Here is a 22,643-nt window from a genome sequence, read left to right as displayed (position 1 = left end):
CCATTCATCCTAATATTTGTCGTTGTCTGTAGTTTTCAAAAGTGATATAAACTCTCAACCACAGAAAAATTGCTTGAATATTATGTTTAGCTGATTACTCGCTACCAAACCCAATATTTTTCATCCGGAAAATACTTTAACCCTACAAATATTCCACAAAAGTAAATTATAATTTGATGTAACTTGCCGTGATACGTCAAATTATAAAATTACTTTTATTATAAAATAGATCTATCAAATTCTATAAAAGCACGTTAATTTATAAATTTACTTTTATATATATATATATTATTTATGTTTATAACAGTGCTCTTTCCATCCTACAGACAAAATCTAGGCGGTACAATTCTGGATCTTGAGTTTCATATAATGTATTGGACATGAGAAGAAAAAGTCGGCAGGGGCATAGAAAATATGGATTATTATTAAAGTGAAAAAAAAGGAAAAAATAAAAGTTTCTAGAGGAAAAAAAGAAAGAGTGAAATCGTGAATATGCAATATAAATTTGAATAATCAGCATGTCTAAATTAACAGAAGACAATTCAAAGATAACCTCGATCGACTTTGTCACAAAGTATCTAAATATATATATATTTACTATGTGCCTGTCAGTCAATATATATGATTTGGTGTTGGATATGAATGCATGCCATCCTATATAATGTAATTTAGTCTGTTCAAAGAAATTGAGGTGCAATTTCAAGCTCCATAATCTGAACACTCTCCAGTTCAAACTAAATGATATATAGACACAGTAGTAGCAAATTAATGAACTCAACACCCACATCTCATGGTCATGGAGTTCAAATTCAAGTAGCAACTCAGAATTAAATTAGGCTTCAAGAATATTTTATTACACACCAAGTTACAGCAGATTAAAGGAAAATAAAATTCAACTATTGCACCAGTAGCAGCAACAAACCGTTGAAACACCAGTATTTTGAATAACATACATCTAACATTGTACACCAAGCACTCGCTCAGGCAACCATTCTTCCCTTCGTTAGTATAATGGCTGGCCGAGACCCGTGCTGGGCTGTTGATGGAACCTAAGCAGTAATGGATCCACCGATCGTAACGGAAAGGTGAATTTGCTGCAGTACAGAAGGCTAACTTTTGAGTACTAGATGAGCTGGTTACTGCTTTTAAAAAATTTGCTGACTCAGTCTATGACATAATTTGGAGCAACAACTAAAATTCTGTCATTTCTAGATACAGATGATGGCTGCTCTGCAGCTTCGCCCTCTGCAGCTTGCCTACCGTCATCTACCACTATCAAATGGCCTTCCCTTCGTATCAAACTCTGTACCAAAAGCATTTGATGATTAAAATGATCCAAAAAATACTTGGCAGGATGCAAGATTATTAGTTACCTCGATGATAGCTTTAATCTTGGATACTTCATTTGCTGCTTCCTCCATAGAGCTGTAGTTATTCTTTTCATTCTGCTGTGCAACATACCATTGGATCAAGTCCCTTTGCCTCATTCCAGCCAATCCAGTCCCTGCAAAAGCAAAGTCCACAGCATGTTTCAAAGCAATGAACTAAAATGACAAAGAACAAATCATGAATTACTTCTGTAGCAGCATGGTTCTTATCAACCAGAGCTTCCAAATCTGCATCTCAGGTCCAATCTCAAAATGTGTTGCAATTAAGATTTTCAACACAATGCATGCGGGCACATACATACATGATACATACTAAAATCTTATATATTGAACTTAAAGTAACAATATCCAGCAAAACTCTTATGGTACAATTTTCAGATCAAAACTTGATATATTAAAACAATTAATGGCAAAGGGAGCATGCGGTCTACCTTCTTGTGTTACAGCTTCTTCATGCTGTCTAAGGCGCATGACTAGAGCTTGGGTAACCCTCTGAAAATACTCGTCAGTAATCACAAGCTTCTTCCCTTGGCGATTTCCAGTACCTTCTCCACTTTCTGGGCCATCATAAACCAATTAAAATGAACAGATTGGTCACTTACATAAGAGTTCAAACAAAAAATGATCTAAAAAAGCAGCACTGGCAATATGATCTCACCGGTGTTCCCAGAAGCTGGCTCAGCTGCAGAGTTGCTTGGTTGAGCATCATCTTGGCCAGTGCCATCATTTCCATCACCACCATTACCATCATCATGAACTTCTTGAAACTCTGACAGATCAATCTCACTAGACTCCACACTGCATGGCAAAGTAATTAACATTATGGCCATTACAATTACTATGAGAGATTGATAAAGAGGACCATTGACACATTTTCATTATTCTCTTGCCTGATTATGGATGTTTTTAGCAATCTCACTGCCAAACGAACATGACGTGGTTGTACCTACAAAGCAAAATCTGTGAAGTCTAACACGGAAATGCGTAACAATGTCAATGCAGATGGATAAGTAGCCAAAAAGTTTAAGTACCTGAGTTTCCAAATAACATCGGGCAATCGCTTCTGACAGCCTTATCAGTGCCTCCAGCTGCCTAACTGTCATGCGATAAGCAACTCTACTACCAGGAGCTGTATCACCTCTTCGGAGAGCAACATAAGAGTCCACCAACAGTTTCCTGGCTTCTGAGTTTAGCTGCATTATTCTAGACTCTGTTAGGAGGAAAACTACATTGACAAAAAAGCTTCTCAAGACAAAATAACTGCCTGCTGATTATAAAAAATATATACCAGACCTTGGGTTTCAGAGTCTTTGCATATGCAATATAACGTTTTAGCTCTGCCGTTGTGAAGGCAGGGCTGAGTGCCTCTTCACGCTTTTGATGTACTCTTACAATGTGATGAGCAACATGATAGTCAGTTTGGTCATCTGGGTCATCAATCATAACGTATACCAAATCGAATCTTGAGAGAATAGCAGGAGGAAGAGCCACATTATACTGGAAAGAAAACATATAATGAGATTAATCCTCATTAATAAATACATCAACATTAATTGGTCACACCACTGTAAGGCAAACATGTCATTTTCCTCAAGCATTAACAGTGGACTGGGGTGAAAGACTAGGACAACAACCCATGTACTGTTGGAAACACTCATCAGTTGCAACAATCTTCTCACCTTGAGTGGTTTAGATTTGTCATAACGCCCCCCTGTGGGATTGGCAGCAGCAAGAATTGATGTCCGAGCGTTTAGTGTTGCTTGTATTCCTGCTTTTGTAATGCTTATCGTCTGTTGTTCCATGGCTTCGTGAATTGCCACCTTCAAGTTCATTAACAAATCAGACATGTGAAATTGTCTATGCATAGTATCCCAAGCTGATTTAAATAAACCACAAAGATAAAGCACCTGATCTCTGATGTCCATCTTGTCAAATTCATCAATACAACAAATGCCATTGTCAGCAAGCATCAGTGCACCAGCCTGGATAAAATCAGATGAGATATATTAGGCAATCTAAAAATTGGGGTTTGGGGCGTCTATGCAAAGAGATTATATACAAGGAAAAAGTAAGAAAAATTTAAGGATGACTTACACTAGGAATTTATATATCCCAAAACTGAGAAAAATATCGCACATCCAAGCAAGAAAATATCAAGTTCAGATTAAGACTGCCAATAGCTTTTCTGTGTTATAACTAAACTAGTATACTCATCCTGTTCATGTGATTTTAGTTGAAAGTCCTTTCCACGTCCTTTGAAGAGCTGGAAATCGGCACTTTCCCATTGTACAAATAGTGCTTTGATCTAGATTTCTTAGATAAGAAAATATTATTTTTCCCTACAAAGCTTGATACTCGAGACAGTATAATTGAGACAAGACTTGCAAGCTTGATGATTGACAAGCATCGCCACAACCATGCTAATGGGCAAAACAAAATTCAAGTCCTTGCCAGGACTACTTGTATATGATTCCCTAACTTTTAGTAGAGTACAGTCACAGAACGAGTGCAAGTTTTTTGCATTGGGAGTCATGACTAAAAAAATTACGAGTAGAATATTCTTTGGTCTACAAACTTACTGCTGGAATTATGCTAAGAAGTCTTATCACTTGATTTCGAAATACGGCTTATAGGCTTAATTTACTGATTCAAAGCAGCTTAATAACCATCGATCTGTGTTGGTCGTATCTGAGACTCTCCTTGTTTCTTAACCCTAGTAACAAGTAGAACTAATGAAGTACTATTGACCCAATCATAGAAATGATCACTTTTGGCATTTTGTAGAAGTTGTCTCTAAATTCTGGTCGTCCCAATGCAGGCTCTGAGTGTATTAAAAATTCATGGATTTTCAAAAGGAGCAACATAAACTAAATGTTACCTCAATACAGAATTCACCAGTTTCTGGTTCTTTGGCCACAGTTGCAGTCAACCCAGCTGCAGATGAGGATTTTCCAGATGTGTAAACAGATCTTGGAACTATGCCTGCAGTATACCTTGAATTCATAGAACAACATATGTGAGTGGTTGAATTTCTATAAATCACAATATTGAAATGATAAATGCAGAAATAGTGGCATACTTGAGGAACTGAGACTTAGCGCAGCTGGGATCTCCAACAATACAGACATTGAGGTCCCCTCTCAGATTGATCCCTTCATGTGTAAACTTATGGACGCCACCCAGGAGCATAAGCAGGATTGCTCGCTTGATATCTTGGTGACCAAACACAGTTGGGGCAATGCTATCAACAAGTTTATTGAAGAAATCAGGAGTATTTCTCATTCTTTGAATGTCATCTAGATCTTCTGCCTGCAGAATAAGAAATAAACACGATTGGGGATTAGGTTCCCAAATATATGTAGGAAATCTCAAGCATCGTATTGAAGTAGAACAACTTGTATAAACCAGATGAGAGCCAGGGACAAATGACTGATCAAACATACAAAGACATTCTGAGAATTACAACAGCTGAAAGATATCCTCTTGGGATGCATACAGTATATTGGTTTCACTGTTCACATTACCTAATAAACAAAGTAATTTTCTTCTCAAAGAACCAAATCATAAAACATCAAAATAAAGAAGAGAAGCATAATTTATCATCACAAAGTCAACAAAGGAACTCTATTAATGAGACATAATACAACACGAGCCAATTATGTATAAAAATTACTACATCTCAGGTAAACAGGGACCCATAAGAAACAGTAAACTGTGGATGATGAACTAACTGTGAACTGCTGGTTGTCATCTTCTTCAGCATCCTTCTTTCTATTCCTGATGTCAGTATTCCTTCTACCATCAGAAATCTGCATAAAAGAGGCATTTATGAAACACAGACCATAGAAAGACATCTCATTTAATTAAGTAACAGGGTTACTGACATCTCATCTAATAAAGACATCTCAATGACCTACCTGAACTGAATTGGCAATAAAGGCAAGGCGATAAGAGAGGTCTCTCACTCCCAATGCTCGAAGGCCCCTCACACCTCCATTTCCAACTGCAGAATCTTTGCGCTGAGGAGCTTCACGACGACATTCTGCTCTCTCGCCAGGGGATGCCAATGCCAATATGTCCGGTATGACAACCACAGTGCCAGTGAAAATGACCCTATTGGTGCATAGAAGATGAAGCAAAATTACGACTTAGATGATTGAATTAACCAGATAAAGACATTTAAACAACTCAGTGACCCAACATGGATCCAGGAAAATGAATTTATCTTACGTGTCACCAGCCCTGGCCTGTTCCACAATTTCATGGCGAAGAATAACATCCAGTGATCTAGGAAGGGAGCCAGCAGGTATCTCTTTAGAAGTCTCTTGCATTCTTATCCTCTGCCAATCTGCAAATTTGCTTTCTTGCTGAAGCAATGCCCACCTTGTTCTATTTAAACAAAGTGCATTGACACATATCGTTGGCTGCAAGTCCACAATCAACACCAAACCACAATAATATTAGGCTTAAAATCCACCATTGTGGTCAGCAGATAACACCAAATCATAATATTTAGTTCTAAGAAGCAACAAATAACCTACCTCAGTGTACTTAAATTGTTGCTCAACATTTTTTATGATGTTCCCGCAAACCAAGCACTTGAAAGTCCCTTGAAGAAGCTCTGGTCGAACCTCGCTCGTGCGAGTCACCACTCCTGTCACTGATACTAGTTTTCCAATTTCTGCTGTAGTTAACTCCCTCAATCTACCGATGGAATATATAAAGGATTAAAAAATTGTAAACAATTTTTAGCTAATCTAATTGGGATTAAGAAATTCAAATAGATGCACATTTGTCAGTTTTAGTAACCAAGAAATTGAACAAAAATAATAGCCTTTTGTATGATGTTATCAAGGTCAAAAGAACTAAAAGAATACATTGAACTTGCAGCAGTCTTTGGTCTATGGCAGAGCCTGAGGGGAAGGGAGAACAAATGTAGCTGGGCTTTTTATCACTTCTCCCAGATCAAATTTTGGATTACAATTGAACGCTCAATCATATCAACTCGTTACAGTTATACTCCTTGAAGTAGAAACTACTTTGGGTTTATCTACTTTCAGTCAGAAACAGCATATCTTACAATAATATACCCGACTAGGATTCCTATTTAAGGCTCAGTACCGACTCCACCCTAACTGCTGCCAAAATTAGTGCTACACAACTTAGCATAGGATAGGTTTCCCTTGTTGCAATGAGTTGGGGAATATGATAATGAGGTTGCTGCTACTAATACATATGATATTTCTTATTCCCATGCTGCAAAATGGAGCCCACATTGTCAAATATTGGCAAAGTACAAGTAACAGCTTGGATTTGAAGGTTTGGTGAGTCATTGTTATTGTTGATTTGACTGGCATCACCATAATACGCAGTGGGAGGAAAGAATGGAAGATTTTTTGGAAGTATGTATCGGTACCTGGGACTTATAAGCTCTATTTCTTAGTCTTCTTTGTACTCCATTGTAGCTATATAACAATATTATCATAAAAATAATCTTTTTTATTTCGTGTAATATTTTAATGTAGTCCCCCAAACCAATCAAGTAAAAAATCATTTGCAACAACCCAAAGAAAAAACAAGTCATTTTTAGACTTCTACTCTTAAAGGACTAGTCAAGGGTTACAATTAGAGCTCCTTGAAATCATTATAAAGCTCAATTCCACCTAGTAAGGAATCAATGTAGGACATGACACTCAATGCACTTTCATCATATTTGTTCACCTGTATCATACTTCTCCCACTCAACATGGGACTTAAGGGGCATTAAGGCCTTGTTTGGTTACACAAATGAGATAAGAAATATGTGAATAGTAGTAAGATAATTTGTGAATAGTTTGTGAAGCGGTTTGAGTTAAGATGTTTTATGGATTTTTGGGAAAGGAGAGAGAAAAATAAGTTGAATAAAAATATTATAAAATTAAAATATTGTTAGAATATAATTTTTTAATATAATTTTTGTTTTGCAATTTGAAAAAGTTGTATTATTTTTTGTGTTTTGTTTAGAAATTTGGAAAAGTTGTAATGATTAGATAATGATTAGATGAAAATTTTGAAATTTTGAAATTGAAAATTATTTGTATTTGAATGATATTTGGATGTTGAATTGAGATAAGATGAGATGGAATGAGACCATATGTGAAACCAAATGGGGCTTAAAATATCTGCCACTCATATCCTTGATGTCCTTGTCAGGGCCCATATTATACTCATGTACTGAATGCCCCAACAGTGCACCACCTGATGTTGCTAAGTCATCTCTAATATCATTTGTAACGACCCAATAAAAAGTCTGCGCAAAATATGGACTTATATTATTCCAAAAAGACTAATCAAGTTTATAATCGGAGCTCCTTGAAATATTTATTTTTGAAATAATTATACAGCTGAGTTCTAGAGTTCTACCTAGTAAGGAACCAATGTGGGCCCTAACACTCAATGCATCCTTGTCATACCCTTTCACCTCTATCATGCTTTTTGCACTCAGTGTGAGATTTATTAGGGCATTACACCTTGACCTTTATTGGTTGTGGTGAAATTTTCAGGTGTAGAACTCACCCAGAAAAAGGAAAAAAAAAATACTTATTTTTCAATTGTTCTCCTTTTCCTAAAGATCATGTAAACTTTCGACAACAACCAGCTCCTATCAAAACAGGTTGCCTAGGAAAGTACAACTTAAAAACTTAAAAGACAAAGCTCACATACATATTGCATTTACAAAAAATTAAAGAAAACTCAACTGCTCAATATAAGTTTACATGAGTTTTATCTAGCCTATCTAGACTATTTAATGAATGGGCTTTTTTCTGTATCTCAAAGTTGAAAGTATTAGGATGTAAATCGTTTATTTATTATTATATACAACTAGATTAAACTGGAAATGGTTGTTTTTCCTGAAAATAATCAAAAGATAGCTGTACCTCTTACAGAGAGGGAGGTTGAAGAAGGCAACATTGATATCCTTGTTAGGGTTATCGTCGGCTATGAAAGTAGGCTTCTGTTCCATCACAAACCTCTTGCAGGCGTTCTTCAAATACGGCTCAAACCTATTAATCAAGGATATTTATCTTAGGGAATTAGGTCTTCGAATGTATAAAAGATTCGAAAATAGAAAAGAAAAAAAACCTCAAGTATTCTTCAGAAATGGCCTTTTGGAGGAGATTGTTGAAGAGCATGACGTGATGGAAGTCGATGAACATGGTGGTGGATTCGCTGGCTTTCATTGCTTCGATCTCCGCCTCGTAATAAGGCTCAACCGAATTCCCAAGTCTAAAGCTGATTCATTTATCCATGATCCATTCGATTCCATACACAGAAACAAAAGGACTCAATTCGTATTAGCCACCATCATCATCATTATCGTTATTAAACAAAAATATCTCAGGAGAAGAAGAACAAACCTCTTGAGGAAGTCTAGGAAAATGGTCTCCACCCGAACAGCTTTCTCATCCTCGAAGTAACCACCAAACCCGTCCATATTCTTCTTCTTCTTCTTCCTCCTCCTCTGAATCAGATGGGGCAAAACCAAGCCTTAGCTCTGTATCTCTGATCCAACTGGTAAAGAGCTCTCTCTCTCTCTCTCTCTCTCTCTCTCTGTGGCGGGAAAAGAAGCGGTTTCCCGCTAAAAAACCAATACGATAACCCGATTGCTTTGTGGGCCAGACTCCAAAGTTCAAAGCCCATTAAAATTTAGTGTCCAGCCTCTAACTGATAAGCCCACAAATGACCTTCTCACCCAAAAACAACGCATTGAACTTGAATTTGAAAATAATAAAAAAAATGCTCATGAGGTAAAATCCCTCCATTGAATTTAAAAACAATGATTGAAATTTATATGAAAGTAATTGGAGAAGAGATCTACTCAAGAATTGATGAATATTTTTAATTTATTACCTATTTAGATAAGTTAGTAATTTTTTTTTTTTAAATGAGATAAGTTAGTAATGAAAAATTTTTCTCATCAATCACTATTTACCACCTCACAACCTATACTTTTTTGAGACATTTTTAATCATATTAAACCAGTCTCTAAGACACATTTTAAAATAAATCTAAGTGATAGTCTTGTCCCAACTTCATCAAGAACATAATAATACTAAATCAAGGGATAGATTATGAGCATAAATCCCAACTTCCTTGAAATTTTGAACTCATGATTTATTTTTACTAAATTACTCGGAGAGTAAGGCCCGTTTAGATAAAAAGATGAGATGTGATGGTTTTAGATGAAAAATAAAAGTTGAAAGTTGAAAAAATATTATTATAATATTATTTTTTAATAATATTATTGTTTTAACATTTTAAAAAGTTGAATTATTTATTATATTTACAGGTATAAAAATTAACCGGGAACCAAAACATCGGCCTAGACTGGTTGAACCGGTTCGGTTCGGGACCGGTTCCCTTAATTTTAAAACTGGCCTTTACCAGTCCGATTCTGGTTCTATACTTTTTAGGACCAGATCGGACAGATTCACTATAGTATATATTTTAAATTAATTTTTTTAATATTATATATAATATTTTTTATATTATATATAAATTTTTTATATAATAATATAAATTATAATGATATATAAGATAATGTCATTATAATTTATAATATAAAATTTTAATCTTAAACATGAAAATTTATTTGATATTATGTTTTAAACATAATATATATATATTAATAACATTTTATAGCCTAATAAGTTATCAACATAGTCCGTTTGATAAATACATAATACATTAATAATACTAATATATATTAGTATATTAATTACATTTTATACCCTAATACTAATACTATTTAAACTGGAAAATCGGATCGAACTAGACCGGAACCAGTAAAACCAGAAGTATTGGTTTAGGAGGGTAACCGGTGCGTAATCGATTTTTAAAAATACAAAACTGGTGCATACTGATTCGGTCTTAAATTATATCCAAAATCTGACCGGACCGAATCAGGCTGATTACCCTCCTAATTATATTTTATATAAAAATTTAATAAAATTATAATGATGTAATCATTATGATGAGATAATATAAAATAATTTATGAATTCAAATGAGACCTAAAACTCCCATGTAGCTTTAATGGGATTTGACAATATGAACTCGACAGCCGAGGAGATTTTAGCTTTTAGCTTTTAGCTTTTCTATTTAAAAGGTCCATGCAGCCTCGAGTCCACTTCAAGTAGCAGGAGAACTGGACCGGTTAAAAAGTTGAGTGAGCTTAAGATCCAAGCTTTCTGGGCTTTCATATGCTTGCGAAGAAGTTTATTCAATTCAGCCCATGGGTGGAGTTGGGATGGGCCAAGACTATGCGGAATATCTGTTTGGTGAAGGGGAAAAACAAACAAGAAAGGCAAGAAAATCAAAATCGTAAGCCGTGGCCAGTGGTTCAGTTGGAATTATGGAAGGGATGGCTTTGCCACTGTTTCAACTCCCACTTGCTGTTGCATCATCCTCTTCTCGTATTCCAACGGTACCCACCTTATATTTCCACCACCAGCTGCACCGCGATGCCCTCCCACTCCATTATCTGTGCGGCCGTCGTCCGAGGAGGAGTGGAGTTGTTGTACTTGTGAGTAAGGAAGAGACAACATCTACCCAAGAGGACGAGCAGCAAGATGACTTTGAGGAACCACCAGAACCTTTAGACCTCGAATACGTTCGCCAAATAAAAAATGTCTGTTCTTGTTTTTCTTTCTCTCTCACAATATTTTTCTGTGTACCGAAGAGAATTTAGTATAGTAACTTCATCTGTCTCCCCTAGGTGTTGGAGCTTCTCAAGAAAAATAGAGACATGCTTTTCAGTGAGGTCAGTCTTCTTTTACTTCAATTACACTCAGCTTTCTACTTCAATTACTCTTGTTCTTCTATTACTCTATATTTTATTTCCTTCTCACCATTTGATTAATTCTTTACACTTCAATGTTGTAGTAAATTTTGGGGCTTTTTTTTGGGAATTCCCACTACTAAATTTCCCATGCGCGTGGAGCTGACTCAGTTCATTTTTGTGTTGCTAAATATGTAGGTTAAGTTGACCGTAATGATTGAGGACCCAAGAGAAGTTGAGCGCAGGAGATTACTCGGGATCGAGGATCCTGATGCCCCAACTAGGGATGACTTAGTTACTGCTTTGGAAGAAGTAAGCCTTGCTTCTGTTTTGTTTTTGTTTTTTTCATATTTTACAAAAACTGAACTAGGCGTACTACAATTGTAATAGTTCCATGATTGTGTTTGAAAACTTTTTAAATTGAATTAGGTTGTGGAAGTTTGATAGCAAAGCATTAATTTAAGTAATATATGATACTCTTTTCAAATTAATGTAACAGTTCATCATTCCCATATTTTATTGCTCTCTCATTTTATTGGTTTTTTTTTTTTTTCCCAGTCTGAAGCCAGAATCATATGCTTGATGGTCATTTATGGTTCTCTAGCCATTTCTTTTATTTGTAGTTCGCTAGCCATGAATGCATGATTTCTTTTATTTATTCAAAGTTTGTGGGTTTACTTTTGTGTAATCCCTTTGTGACTAAAGTATTTTCCTTTATTTATTGTTGACTAAATTTGCAAGCTGCAGGATCCAAAGCAACTATATAGTTTAAATTAGGATTGTTAGGGTCTGAAATATTTGCACCTATAAATAATGAAATGGGTTTTTGTTTGTAAATTCTCTGGTTTAAATCATAATTGCTTTGATGGATTTCTTTAGTTCCTTACTCATAAGCAGTATATTATTGAACTTATTTTCTTGCAAAATATATAATGATGAGAAGGGGAAAGAAAAGAGTTTAGACTTGAAGGGTGAACTTTTTAAGATTGATCAGATCCCTTATTGGCATCATTTCGGATGCAGTTAGAGCACAGAATCAAAGGGCACTATACTTCATTTTACAAGCTTCACAATTTGACAAGTCAGGACAGTTTTGTTGCAAGAGGAAAAGCATGTCACGTGGTCACTTGTTTTCAGTCATATATATTCCAAGACATGTAGTTATATCTAGTGCTATATTCATTGATGTTACTCTTTACCATCCTTTGTATATATCATATTTTCTCCAATGTATTTGTGTTGTTGAAGTGTTATTGATCTCTCTGCATTGACATTTTCACCTTCTCACTACCATAGAACGAGAAGAGATGGTTTTTCTTTGACACATGTGAAGTGCTGACAGAGTTTGAAACTTATTCAATTTATTGGTACAACTCATGGTGCAATTGTTTAATGTACCAGGTGAATGAAGGAAAAGTACCAAAAGATCGTGTTGCTCTTAAGATGTTAGCCGAGGAAATGGCTCAATGGCCTAACTTAGAGGTACTATTGTAACTTGAGCGTATGACATTCTTGTTATTAGAGATGAAAATTGTTTGAAAGCTTCTTGCAAGAATGCTGTGCGCTTTTTCTTTGATATTAAATGACATTTACATAATTTTCACTCACTTCCAGGCTCCATCATTTAGTGCGTGCGGCTAAAATGCTAAAATTTTCTGAGTTGGGGGGTCTGTAGAAGAAATTTGAACCTGAATGTTGATACTGTTTCAAGAAGCAGGCTCTAGTAGTTGTAAGATTAGGTTTATGTTTGAATCTCTGTTTTTGCAAAATATTGACCCCTTAAAGGCAGACTGATATATGTATCCCGCTATTTCACAGGGATAGGAGATATATTTTATTTGATAAAAATATTGAACCTCAATGTATACTTCATAACCAATAAGGATCAAAGAATTCATTGGAGGGTGTACATTGCAACTAATTTATGGTTTTGGGTCGAGATTACAATGGGCTACTGTTCAAGATGTGAAGTGTAATACCTCAATCCTTCTCTAGACATTAGAATTTTAGGTACCCATGGTGATGTCAACTGGTCCCTCCAAGAGCAATATTAGAATTGCCACTGAAGCTGGTTTTTGTAAAGAAAAAAGGAAAATTCTGTCAGAAAATATCAGTCACAAAAGCTCAGACTTTGAGGAAGTTGGCAGACGATGCATATCAACAGCACCATACACACATTTAATGTGATGACCAAAGTCAGATAAACTTTCCAAAAGGCTTGCATTCAGTTTTTAATCTAATTCAAGATGTTAACCACCCTAATCTGAAGGAATTCTTCAGAATTATGCTGCTCTTTTTTAAGGTCCAAAACATGGTGCCACCTGAATTTCCAAAATACATTATTGTTTATTATTTTGATACACATTTTTTGTTTTAACTTTCCTCACAACTAATGAGAGTGTTCCAAATGTAAGCCTGAGAACCATCTGGAAGCATTTATTTGTTGGAGCACCTCTGATGTGATCATCATACAGATTAAATGATCATGCAGATATTTTCCAGATGGCTCACCTGTCACCACTGGTGTATCATGCTTATTTTACTGACTCTACTACCAATTTCCTGGAACAATTGTGTTTCCATGATTCCATCTATTGTGTTTTTGTATAGGTTGAAGCATCAAAGACAAAGCCTAGGAAATCCTTGTATGCAAAAGCCACTGACACTGGTATCGATCCTAAGGAGGCTGCTAAAAGACTGAACCTTGATTGGGATTCAGCTGCTGAGATAGAAGAGAGTGATGCCAAAGATGAGACCGAAGTGCCTCCAGCTGTGGTTTGTTTCTTTAACCTTCTCTTGAAAAATAGCAGTATTCTTAGGCTATTGACACAGCTTTTGGTCCAACATATTTTGGGCTTGTTGCTCCAGTCCTGGTTAATGTAGCAAGCATCACCATTGTCAAGTTATGATATCTGGGAATGTTAATTGGCTCTTAAACTGCAAAAAGCTTCTACTGCATGGTGTTTTGCCTTACACTGACATTGATTTATCTTTTAAAATCCAATATGCATCTATTAAAAAGCACATTATACTATATGACAGTAACTAACTGGCAACACCAGTAACATGTTAAAACGTAGCTTCACAATCATCTTATTCTTATGAGGAGTGCACTGAGCTCGGGGAATTGCCTCGTGAAATATGAAGTTGAGAAGCTTTGATAGTGACTTTGTGTTAGCTAATCCTGGAAACATTTACCGAGAAAGCTGTGTTTCTTGCAGGGTTATGGAGCACTTTACCTGGTCACCGCTTTTCCAGTCATCATTGGTATCTCAGTGGTCTTGATTTTGTTTTTTAATTCTCTCCAGTAGATATTGTATTGCCATTTTGTATAGTCTATGATTCTTGCTAGAGGTCCTTGCACGAGCACGTACATCAGAATCATGAGATTAAATGTAAATTTCTGGTAATCATGTCATTGCTGTAATAATATGTTTTGTTTTCCCTCTTCATCCCCTTTTTCTCCAAATGGAGAGCAATACCATGCATGCTGTAAATCTATCTCTCCTTCGGCCCCAAGTGAAATATCTTATTATTCTTTTTCCATAATACACGCCCATTTTTCGAAAAACAAAAGGTTCTTTTCTTCATTTATTTTTTTGTTTGTATTTTCTATGTTAAGGTTACCTTGTGTTCTGAAAAAAAAGAAGAAGAAATCTGTACATTATGAGACAGAGAGCATATTATGTATCTGTACATTTTCCATTGGAGTCAATTGTCCCTGCAATATGTTTATATCGCGTTTTATAAATATGGCAAAACTGTCATTGGCTTGGTTTGGTTTAAGTTTGATCCTTAGTCCTTAGATGCTGTTGATGCAAAGCCTATTTTGCCCCATGTTCTGTTCGTACAAAAGTCAGCTCTTATAATTTTTTTTTAGAAGGCACGTTCTCAGGTGAATTATTGCTGAAGTTACCCCAAAGAAAATTTGGCATTATATTTATATGTACCTTAAGGCTTATCTAACTAAACAAAGAAGGCAGGAGAACGTGGAAATCACTATCAAGAAGTTGATGAATATGCTGAGCACGTCCTAACTTACCCACGAGTCTTCTTCCTCCTTTAAGTAGTCCAGTCCGTCAATTCTGCTTCACAATCTGCATCTTTCACCATGGCGCTTCCAACTTCAGATGCAGTTCTTCCCATCTCAAAACACTGCTCCCAACAAGCACGTGACATTTACAATGGAGTTGGAGTTGAAGTTGAAGTTGACGTCCATGTCCATGTGACAGCTGAACGTGAGGAATTCTACAAGGAAGTTCAGGTAGAGTACTCGGATTTTCATCCTGATCTTCCCTATGAGTTCGAGTTCTTGCCTGTGGAGAAACCCAAACTTTTGGTTGAAAAGGAGAGCATGCAGAAGGAAAAGCAGATTTTGGTGGATCCTATTTCCTTGAAAGGATCATCGTTTAAAAAGGCGAGCTTTAATATGATGTCGCTTCCGCCACCTCTACCACCTGCAAAATCCAAGTTCTTAAGCTTCAGCCTCCCAAACTCAGCCAACTCCTCTCCTCGATTCAGCTCAATTTTTAAGAAGAAATTAAGGAATGAAACCAAAGAAAATCCTCGAAAAGTCAGTAATCTGGCTCGCCAGCACTCTGCAGCGGACAATCATCTGACGCTGCAAAGAGAGGTGAATTTACGACGGAGCAAATCCTGCGCGGATGGAAGAACACACACCCCATCAGACGATTTGGATTTTTGGCTTATAAAACCAGATGTTTCTGAATATGATAACAGGTACTACGCCAGCATTTCCAAGACTACTGAATCTAGCAAAGATATTAACATGAAGATGAAGGTGAGGTGCATGGATGCTGGTGATAAGGAGTTTAAATGTGGTGCCATGTGCCTGTTCTTGCCAGGCTTTAGCAAGGTAAAGCCAGTAAGAGCAAGAAAGGTAGAAACAGAGAATGAAAATGTGATATCCAGGACAGTTTCCTTGGAAAAATTCGAATGTGGGTCTTGGGCTTCATCAGCAGTAACACACGACCCTGATGATGACTCCAAGAATCTCTACTTTGATCTGCCATTGGAGTTAATCCGAGCTAACGTCAATGATGCACATTCACCAGTTACAGCAGCATTCATATTTGATAAAGATCAGAAAGGGATTCTCAAGAATAGTTCGACAAGAGCAGCAGCCAAGAAATCAGATGAATCACCGCGCCATGTTCGTTTTTCTACGTCATCCCCTAAATCACACCCAACCTCACCAGCTTCTTGCATTACACCTCGTTTGCGCAAGGCCAGGGAGGAATTCAATGCCTTCTTGGAAGCACAGGGTGCTTGAAATGTCTTGAATCATCATTATCTACGCTGTTTGTGCATACGAAAGTATCAGGCGCCCATTTTTTTCGTTAGCCCATGACTGTCAGAAGTTAATACATAGGAGGCCCCGATTTTCTTTTTCTTTCCTTTGTAGTGTATTTTATACTTTTGTCTTTGTTGTGGCTTCCAAAAGAACAACTATATCAACAGTTGTTCACTTGTAGCCTTGTAGGGAGGCCTCGAGGAAATAGCATCCTCAACATTTCACTTGAAATAGATAGTATTTATTTAAACGCGTCTATTTTAAAGAAAATTATTTATACAGTTTTAGAATATACAAATTAGTACAAAGCTTGCTCCACGCTATTTTTAAAAGGATTGCTTGCACACTCAAACTATATTTAGGTTTACTCATTTTAAATGGATTATATAGGAATTTGAGTAATGTTCAAAAAATATAGGAAGCATAAATCCTTAAAAGTATTATTCTGATGTTGAAAGTGAGGCAACCCCGATCTGTCAAGTGCATAAACTCCAATAAGCTGGTTACGCAATTGAGAAACAGATGAAAAGAACTTGTCCACACCCCTGAGTCTCCCAATTTTGCTAATTATCCATCAGCTCGGCATGCAGTTACCTTCTCTACAAGCTAGTATGAGGAATATCAAATGGCTGGCATCATACAAGAGCTGAATATATTTGCAAGGAGGATGAGCATATATGGTTATTGAACCAATGAACAATTAGCACTGAATCGCTTAACAATCATGAGCTCGATGATCAGTAATTTGCGACTGATAGCACAGGAGTAACCCAATTTTTAAAGCTGAGATTTTATCCTAAATGTTTGTTCCATAGCCTAGATTTTAAGCAAAAAACCAACTAAAAGAGCTTCATCATGAGGAATTTATTGAACCATCTGATCTGACCATCCAAACCCATGAATTCTCCTGTTGGATGATACGAAATAAACTTGCATTTTCTCGATTTCCAAAGTAGGGAAACTGATGGATGAGGCACATGCAATAGAATCTATGCAATTAAATCTCTAAGACTAAGAGGGGAAAATCCAAGCTAATTCAAAGTTCCTTTTAGGCTAGCTCCACTTCGGAGGAGAGTAGATTAGCTAACGAGATATATCTCCTATTTGTGTATATTTGGTGAGGAAATCCGTACCAACTACTTGTGCTGATAAATTTATCGACTTCACACCAAAAATAACTACATTTGCTTGATGTATATGTCATTTAGCATGTACTGTTAGTACTTTTCTGGGCTTTTACACACACAGATCATATATCATGCCCCTCTTAATTAATGTATGAATCTAACCATTATATGAGTTTGACAGGGACCCATAATTAAGTAACAGGAGTTTTGTTGGTACATGCAGTGCAGTATCATGGATGGTCGAACCTGGAGATGGTTGTTGAGGTAGACAGTGCTGCATGGACATTATGGGCACAGTACCTTAGAATTCCCAAAAACGGAACTTGGGATACTTAAATTAAACCATCTTCTTTAGGATCTTATATAGAAGTTTTTCTAACATATATTCGCATTGATTGCTGATTAGCACTTAGATTTGGAATTATTATATATATATATATGTGGGTATCAGGCACAAGGAGAAAGTGGAGAAGCAGTACTCCCTTAACATACTTAGATTTAAGTTCTTTAGATTACTTACGACGACCCCAAGTGAAATAGTGGGAACCATGCATCTCCTTATCTCCAATAATATTATATATAGAGAGAGAGTTTCACAACTCAGTCTCCCCAACACATATCGTGCATGCAAGTGAGTTTGGTTTTGTTTTTTTTTTTTCTTAAAAGAATCTTCTAATTTCTTATAAAAACAAAAAAACAAAAACTATACGCCTTGAACTAGATCGAGTATGATATCTTCTACTATGAAATAAATGACTGATCATAAGTGTGGAGATTCCTGAGGCAACAAAAACAAAGATATCAGAAGCGAGAATTGAGAAACATTAATTATCAATACTTTGGAATTTGTAGTAGAAAAATGTAATATTAATTGGAGGAGCGCCCCTTAGAAAAATCATGTGAGGTTTCCATGCATGTCGATTAAAAATATGTTCATCCATGGGAAGAGGAGCTTAATAATCATCTTGCTACCTCATACTACAGCCCCAAAGCCCATGTTGTTATAGCTGCAGAAGATTATGTGGCAGAAGATTAGGGGAAACGAAAGCAAAGTGAATCCTGGTCAGGTCAGTGATCCTGGCGATTATGATCGATGATCAGCAACAATACAGCTCCCATGTGTTGAAGGAAGAGCAAGGGCACCTCCGGATGAGTTACATTCAGGCTACCTAAACCAAATGCTGTTATTGAAGATGATAACTGCATGCAACTTCCTGACCGAAAGGGATTTAAATGCGGTATTCTGTACTTGTTCTTGCAACTCTTTCTTACGAGAAAGAAAGTCAAGGCCGGAAAGGAAGAAGTTTCCATCACAAAAGTGATATTGAGGACAGTTTCCTTAGAAAAATTCGAATGTGGGTCGTGGGCATGCATCATCGGCGCCATATGTCGTGGCAGTGAAGAGGGCGGAGACTCCAAACGTCTATATTTCGATCTGCCTATGGAGTTAATCCGAAGCAGCGTGACTGACGATGCAAATGCACCAGTTACAGCAGCTTATGTCTTCGAGAAGGATTGCAAAGGAATTCTCAAGAAGAATGGATCCACAAGATCAACCGCAACGGCCACAAAACCAGATGCATCATCGGGTCGACATATTCGTTTTTCCACATCGTGCCCTGATTCCACGGCTTTATGCATTTCGCCTTGATTGTTCAAGGCAAGGGATCAGGACTTCGCCGCTTTCCTAGAAGCACAGAGTAATTAAGGTATCAGCCACTATTCTCAGCATGTAATCGCACCCACTTTTTATTTTTTTTATTTTTTATTTATTGATACATTCGTTTTTTGGTCATTTACGTTATACATTTTAGTGTCCAGAATGCCAGTGTGCCATTTGATTTTGTTAGAGCTCTCTCGTGGAATAGTAAAAGTTAAACTGATCAAGTTTTAATTAATACAACATAAATTTGTCTTTGTCTACCTTATTCACATCCAATTCCAATTATTCATTTATTCTTTATCTAATAATAAAATAATATTCATTTTATTTTATTTACTTTTTAATTTTTTAATTTTATTTAATTTTTTCATATTTACCATTCTACTAATTATATGCTAATTAGTATCTAATAATATTATAGCCCTAAAAAACTTGTGAAACTAAAATAAAAAATCTTATTAATTAATAATATATTTTTTTCTAAATTTTTTTTCTATCAATCTTTTTTATAAATTAAGAGCTAGAGGAAACTATTAATGTTCTACTATTAATTAGAAAAGAATAAATAACTTACACAAGCTACACAAAACACCCTACTAGAAAAGAACACATGATAACGTACGCAAGAAAATAAAAGATTTTTTTAATTCCTTTTGGTCATACAACTACAGATAATGTATATAATCCGATGGGCTAACTCTATTATATATAAATATATGGTGAAAATGGGTTTCCTCATGTGTTAATATTTTGGCTCATCCCATCATGAGACCAAGACCCAATATAAGATTTATGCTAGTCCATAATAAATAAAACAATCTCTCACTTGGACATCATAAATCATTCAATCACAAAGTGAAAACCAACCAAGCATCTTCACAAAGTACCAACTCCAAAATGTGTTTGTACGTATTTAGTCATGCTAAACAGTAACCATACACCTACAAGATTTGTGAAGCTTAACAAGAACTCATAATTACGTGACTTAGATAGGTAAGATGCAAGTATGATGGAGAAATAATATGAAATAGTGGTCAACACTCACTTTCATAAGAAGCCCAATAAGACCAAATATAAATGTCTTGTGTTACAATTATATTAATGCCATAAACAAAATGCACAATAACATATGGCAACATAGTCAACATTCACAATTCACACATATGTAGAGAACTCCCACTAACTAAATACAATAGAAGGTTCAAACAAACTCATATTAGTCACAATAACATATTTCTCTCACTATCATTTTGGGGATATTGAAATATAAACAACCTATCACATTTCACAATAGGTGTTTTAAATCTGTTTCAAAGATGATCCAAGAGTGCCACTAGATCTCTCACGAACCTTCTGTATACCTAGTATATAAAAGGCTTCACCAAGACCCTTCATGTCAAAGTGAGAAAACAACATATGTTTTGTCTCAAACAAGTGCTCAGTGTCATTTGTCGCAAGAAAAAGCATGTTTACTTCCATTGAGGTTCAAATATATACTTTGATCAACAACATCTTTTTAAAAAAACACAACATATGATAATCTCATCAAACTTCAAATACTGCTGCCTTGATGTTTGTTTAAGCCTATAAATTAATTTTTTCAGTTTGCACACCATATGTTCCTTATTATTCATTTGAAAGTCAAAGGGTATATCTCAAGATCATAATGCAAGTTCTATTAGAATGTTTTCAACGCTCGTACAAAGATTTCTCCACAGTAGAGCTTTCTTCGGTGAGTTGAACAGGCACATCCACCCTAAAAAATAAATCCAAGCTCATGATAAATAAATTAATAGTAAGAGACTCATACCAGTCTTTCTAATTGGTTCTAGTCGGCATCTAGATGACAGACAATTATAGAGGTAAAGCAAGATCGCCAAAAGCTGAGGATAGCACAAAAATTTATTATGCATAGACAAAAGATATGCACCCATAGATATCTTCATAATGAAAGTATGATTTTCATTGACTTTCATCTCAAACATGTGCTAGAATTTGAATGAGACAATCTAGGATTCCCAAAAGCTGAGAATAACACAAAAATTTATTATGCATACGCAAGAAGTATGCACTCATAAATATCCTCATAATGGAAAGATGATTTTCATTTCAAACATGATTCCCAAAAGTGGAGAATAGCACAAAGATTTATTATGGATACACAAAAAAGTATGCATAATAACAAAATTTCCTTCTTTTAATAACCAATTATAAATAATAACAAAATTCAATTATTCATTATGATTTGTTTCATGACAGGTAAACAAATAACCAATCAGAATCATTGTTTATGCATGCAAACAATGTACGAGTCTTAAAAAAATACATGCAAGTATGCACCATATTGCAAGTAAGCCTATATTATTCTATATTTATAAATACATGACCATATGCATTTTATTTAATTATTTATTAGGAAATAAGGATGACAACAAAATAAGAATTTTTTTTTTCTTTTCAAAAGAAATTATTAAAATAATAAATAATATTATTATATTTTCTCGAATCCGAATCGGGATCTAGATCCAGTTCAGCTGGACGACCCGATCAACTGGGTCGATCAAATGGGTCAGGTCAACAATCGGTTAGGCCAGGTCAACAATCAATCGGGCCAAGTTAGCCGTCAAATAGGTCAAGGTCAAGGTCAACCCATGAGTTGTGGGCACAAGTATAAGACTCGATTAAGCCCAACGAACTTAAACCCAAAAAGGTTAAATGCTAGCCCAACAATGGGCCCGATCATATCTACAAGCCCTAAGCCCAAAAATCAAATAACCCAAGTCAATTTAATTCCTTATTAAAAGGCTAGACCCAAAATTGGGTCATCCACAAAACAGCAAGACCAAGCAAAGCTAAAAGTCTACGGATGTAACCAGTCTAGTTTTGAAAAAATTTTAGGACCAAATCGATATATACCAATTTTTCATTTTCAAGAACCGATACCGCACCGGTTATCCTTCTAAACTGATATTTTCGGTTTTATCAATTCTGGTCCAATTCAATCTGGTTTTCTGATTTTTAATATATATTAAATCTCTAATCTCTAATCTCTTATATTTATATATATATATTAATATATATATAAATATTATTAATACACTAATACTATTAGTATGTAGTAATACTATTGGTATAGTAATATTACTATACGTTAGTGATAATATAGTAATTAAATATTTAAAACATATGATCAAATATATATTCATGTTTAAGATTAAAATTTTATAATATAAATTATAATATAATATTATTTCATATATAATTATAATTTATAAAAATTATATATAATATAAAAAATATTATATATAATATTAAAATTAATTAAAAATATA

General features: G+C 35.4%; 4 protein-coding genes across 4 annotated transcripts; 3 read left to right on the top strand and 1 right to left on the bottom strand.

Annotated features, from left to right (window-relative positions):
• Positions 1-899: 899 nt before the first annotated feature.
• LOC108993888 (DNA replication licensing factor MCM6) lies at positions 900-8,983 on the bottom strand. Its single transcript, XM_018968940.2, has 18 exons — positions 8,786-8,983; positions 8,511-8,660; positions 8,306-8,431; positions 5,930-6,092; positions 5,619-5,812; positions 5,306-5,501; positions 5,120-5,197; positions 4,468-4,697; positions 4,267-4,381; positions 3,296-3,370; positions 3,068-3,208; positions 2,682-2,885; positions 2,420-2,581; positions 2,279-2,334; positions 2,047-2,186; positions 1,820-1,945; positions 1,374-1,504; positions 900-1,303 (listed from the first exon to the last, which is right to left on the bottom strand). The coding sequence occupies exons 1-18, from the start codon at positions 8,860-8,862 to the stop codon at positions 1,163-1,165; spliced, it is 2,505 nt and encodes an 834-aa protein (XP_018824485.1). The 5' UTR covers positions 8,863-8,983; the 3' UTR covers positions 900-1,162.
• A 1,743-nt stretch (positions 8,984-10,726) lies between these two features.
• On the top strand, positions 10,727-14,713 carry LOC108993940 (ycf3-interacting protein 1, chloroplastic). The gene is made up of 6 exons (XM_018969004.2): positions 10,727-11,057; positions 11,145-11,189; positions 11,406-11,519; positions 12,609-12,689; positions 13,818-13,982; positions 14,429-14,713. The coding sequence occupies exons 1-6, from the start codon at positions 10,782-10,784 to the stop codon at positions 14,516-14,518; spliced, it is 771 nt and encodes a 256-aa protein (XP_018824549.2). The 5' UTR covers positions 10,727-10,781; the 3' UTR covers positions 14,519-14,713.
• A 478-nt stretch (positions 14,714-15,191) lies between these two features.
• On the top strand, positions 15,192-16,660 carry LOC108993913. Its single transcript, XM_018968967.2, has one exon. It carries the CDS (start codon positions 15,319-15,321, stop codon positions 16,498-16,500), a length of 1,182 nt encoding a protein of 393 aa, XP_018824512.1. The 5' UTR covers positions 15,192-15,318; the 3' UTR covers positions 16,501-16,660.
• Positions 16,661-18,852: 2,192 nt separating this feature from the next.
• On the top strand, positions 18,853-19,299 carry LOC108993892. Its single transcript, XM_018968946.1, has one exon. It carries the CDS (start codon positions 18,853-18,855, stop codon positions 19,297-19,299), a length of 447 nt encoding a protein of 148 aa, XP_018824491.1.
• The last annotated feature ends 3,344 nt before the right edge of the window (positions 19,300-22,643 follow it).

This window comes from Juglans regia, chromosome 3 (assembly GCF_001411555.2).
Source record: "Juglans regia cultivar Chandler chromosome 3, Walnut 2.0, whole genome shotgun sequence".
Lineage (NCBI taxonomy): Eukaryota > Viridiplantae > Streptophyta > Magnoliopsida > Fagales > Juglandaceae > Juglans > Juglans regia.
Note: the sequence above shows the minus strand (reverse complement) of the source record. Positions and strands in the feature narration are given on the sequence as shown.

Excerpts from the sequence above, each read along its gene's own strand:
- LOC108993888 (XM_018968940.2), bottom strand. The coding sequence starts at position 8,862 with ATGGACGGGTTTGGTGGTTACTTCGAGGATGAGAAAGCTGTTCGGGTG. Across the intron at positions 5,198-5,305 it reads TTATTGCCAATTCAGTTCAG|ATTTCTGATGGTAGAAGGAA; the intron begins GTAGGTCATTGA and ends TCTTTTATGCAG. Across the intron at positions 3,371-4,266 it reads CTGGTGAATTCTGTATTGAG|GCTGGTGCACTGATGCTTGC; the intron begins GTAACATTTAGT and ends GATTTTATCCAG.
- LOC108993940 (XM_018969004.2), top strand. The coding sequence starts at position 10,782 with ATGGAAGGGATGGCTTTGCCACTGTTTCAACTCCCACTTGCTGTTGCA. Across the intron at positions 11,520-12,608 it reads TAGTTACTGCTTTGGAAGAA|GTGAATGAAGGAAAAGTACC; the intron begins GTAAGCCTTGCT and ends TTAATGTACCAG. Across the intron at positions 13,983-14,428 it reads CCGAAGTGCCTCCAGCTGTG|GGTTATGGAGCACTTTACCT; the intron begins GTTTGTTTCTTT and ends TGTTTCTTGCAG.
- LOC108993913 (XM_018968967.2), top strand. The coding sequence starts at position 15,319 with ATGGCGCTTCCAACTTCAGATGCAGTTCTTCCCATCTCAAAACACTGC.
- LOC108993892 (XM_018968946.1), top strand. The coding sequence starts at position 18,853 with ATGCAACTTCCTGACCGAAAGGGATTTAAATGCGGTATTCTGTACTTG.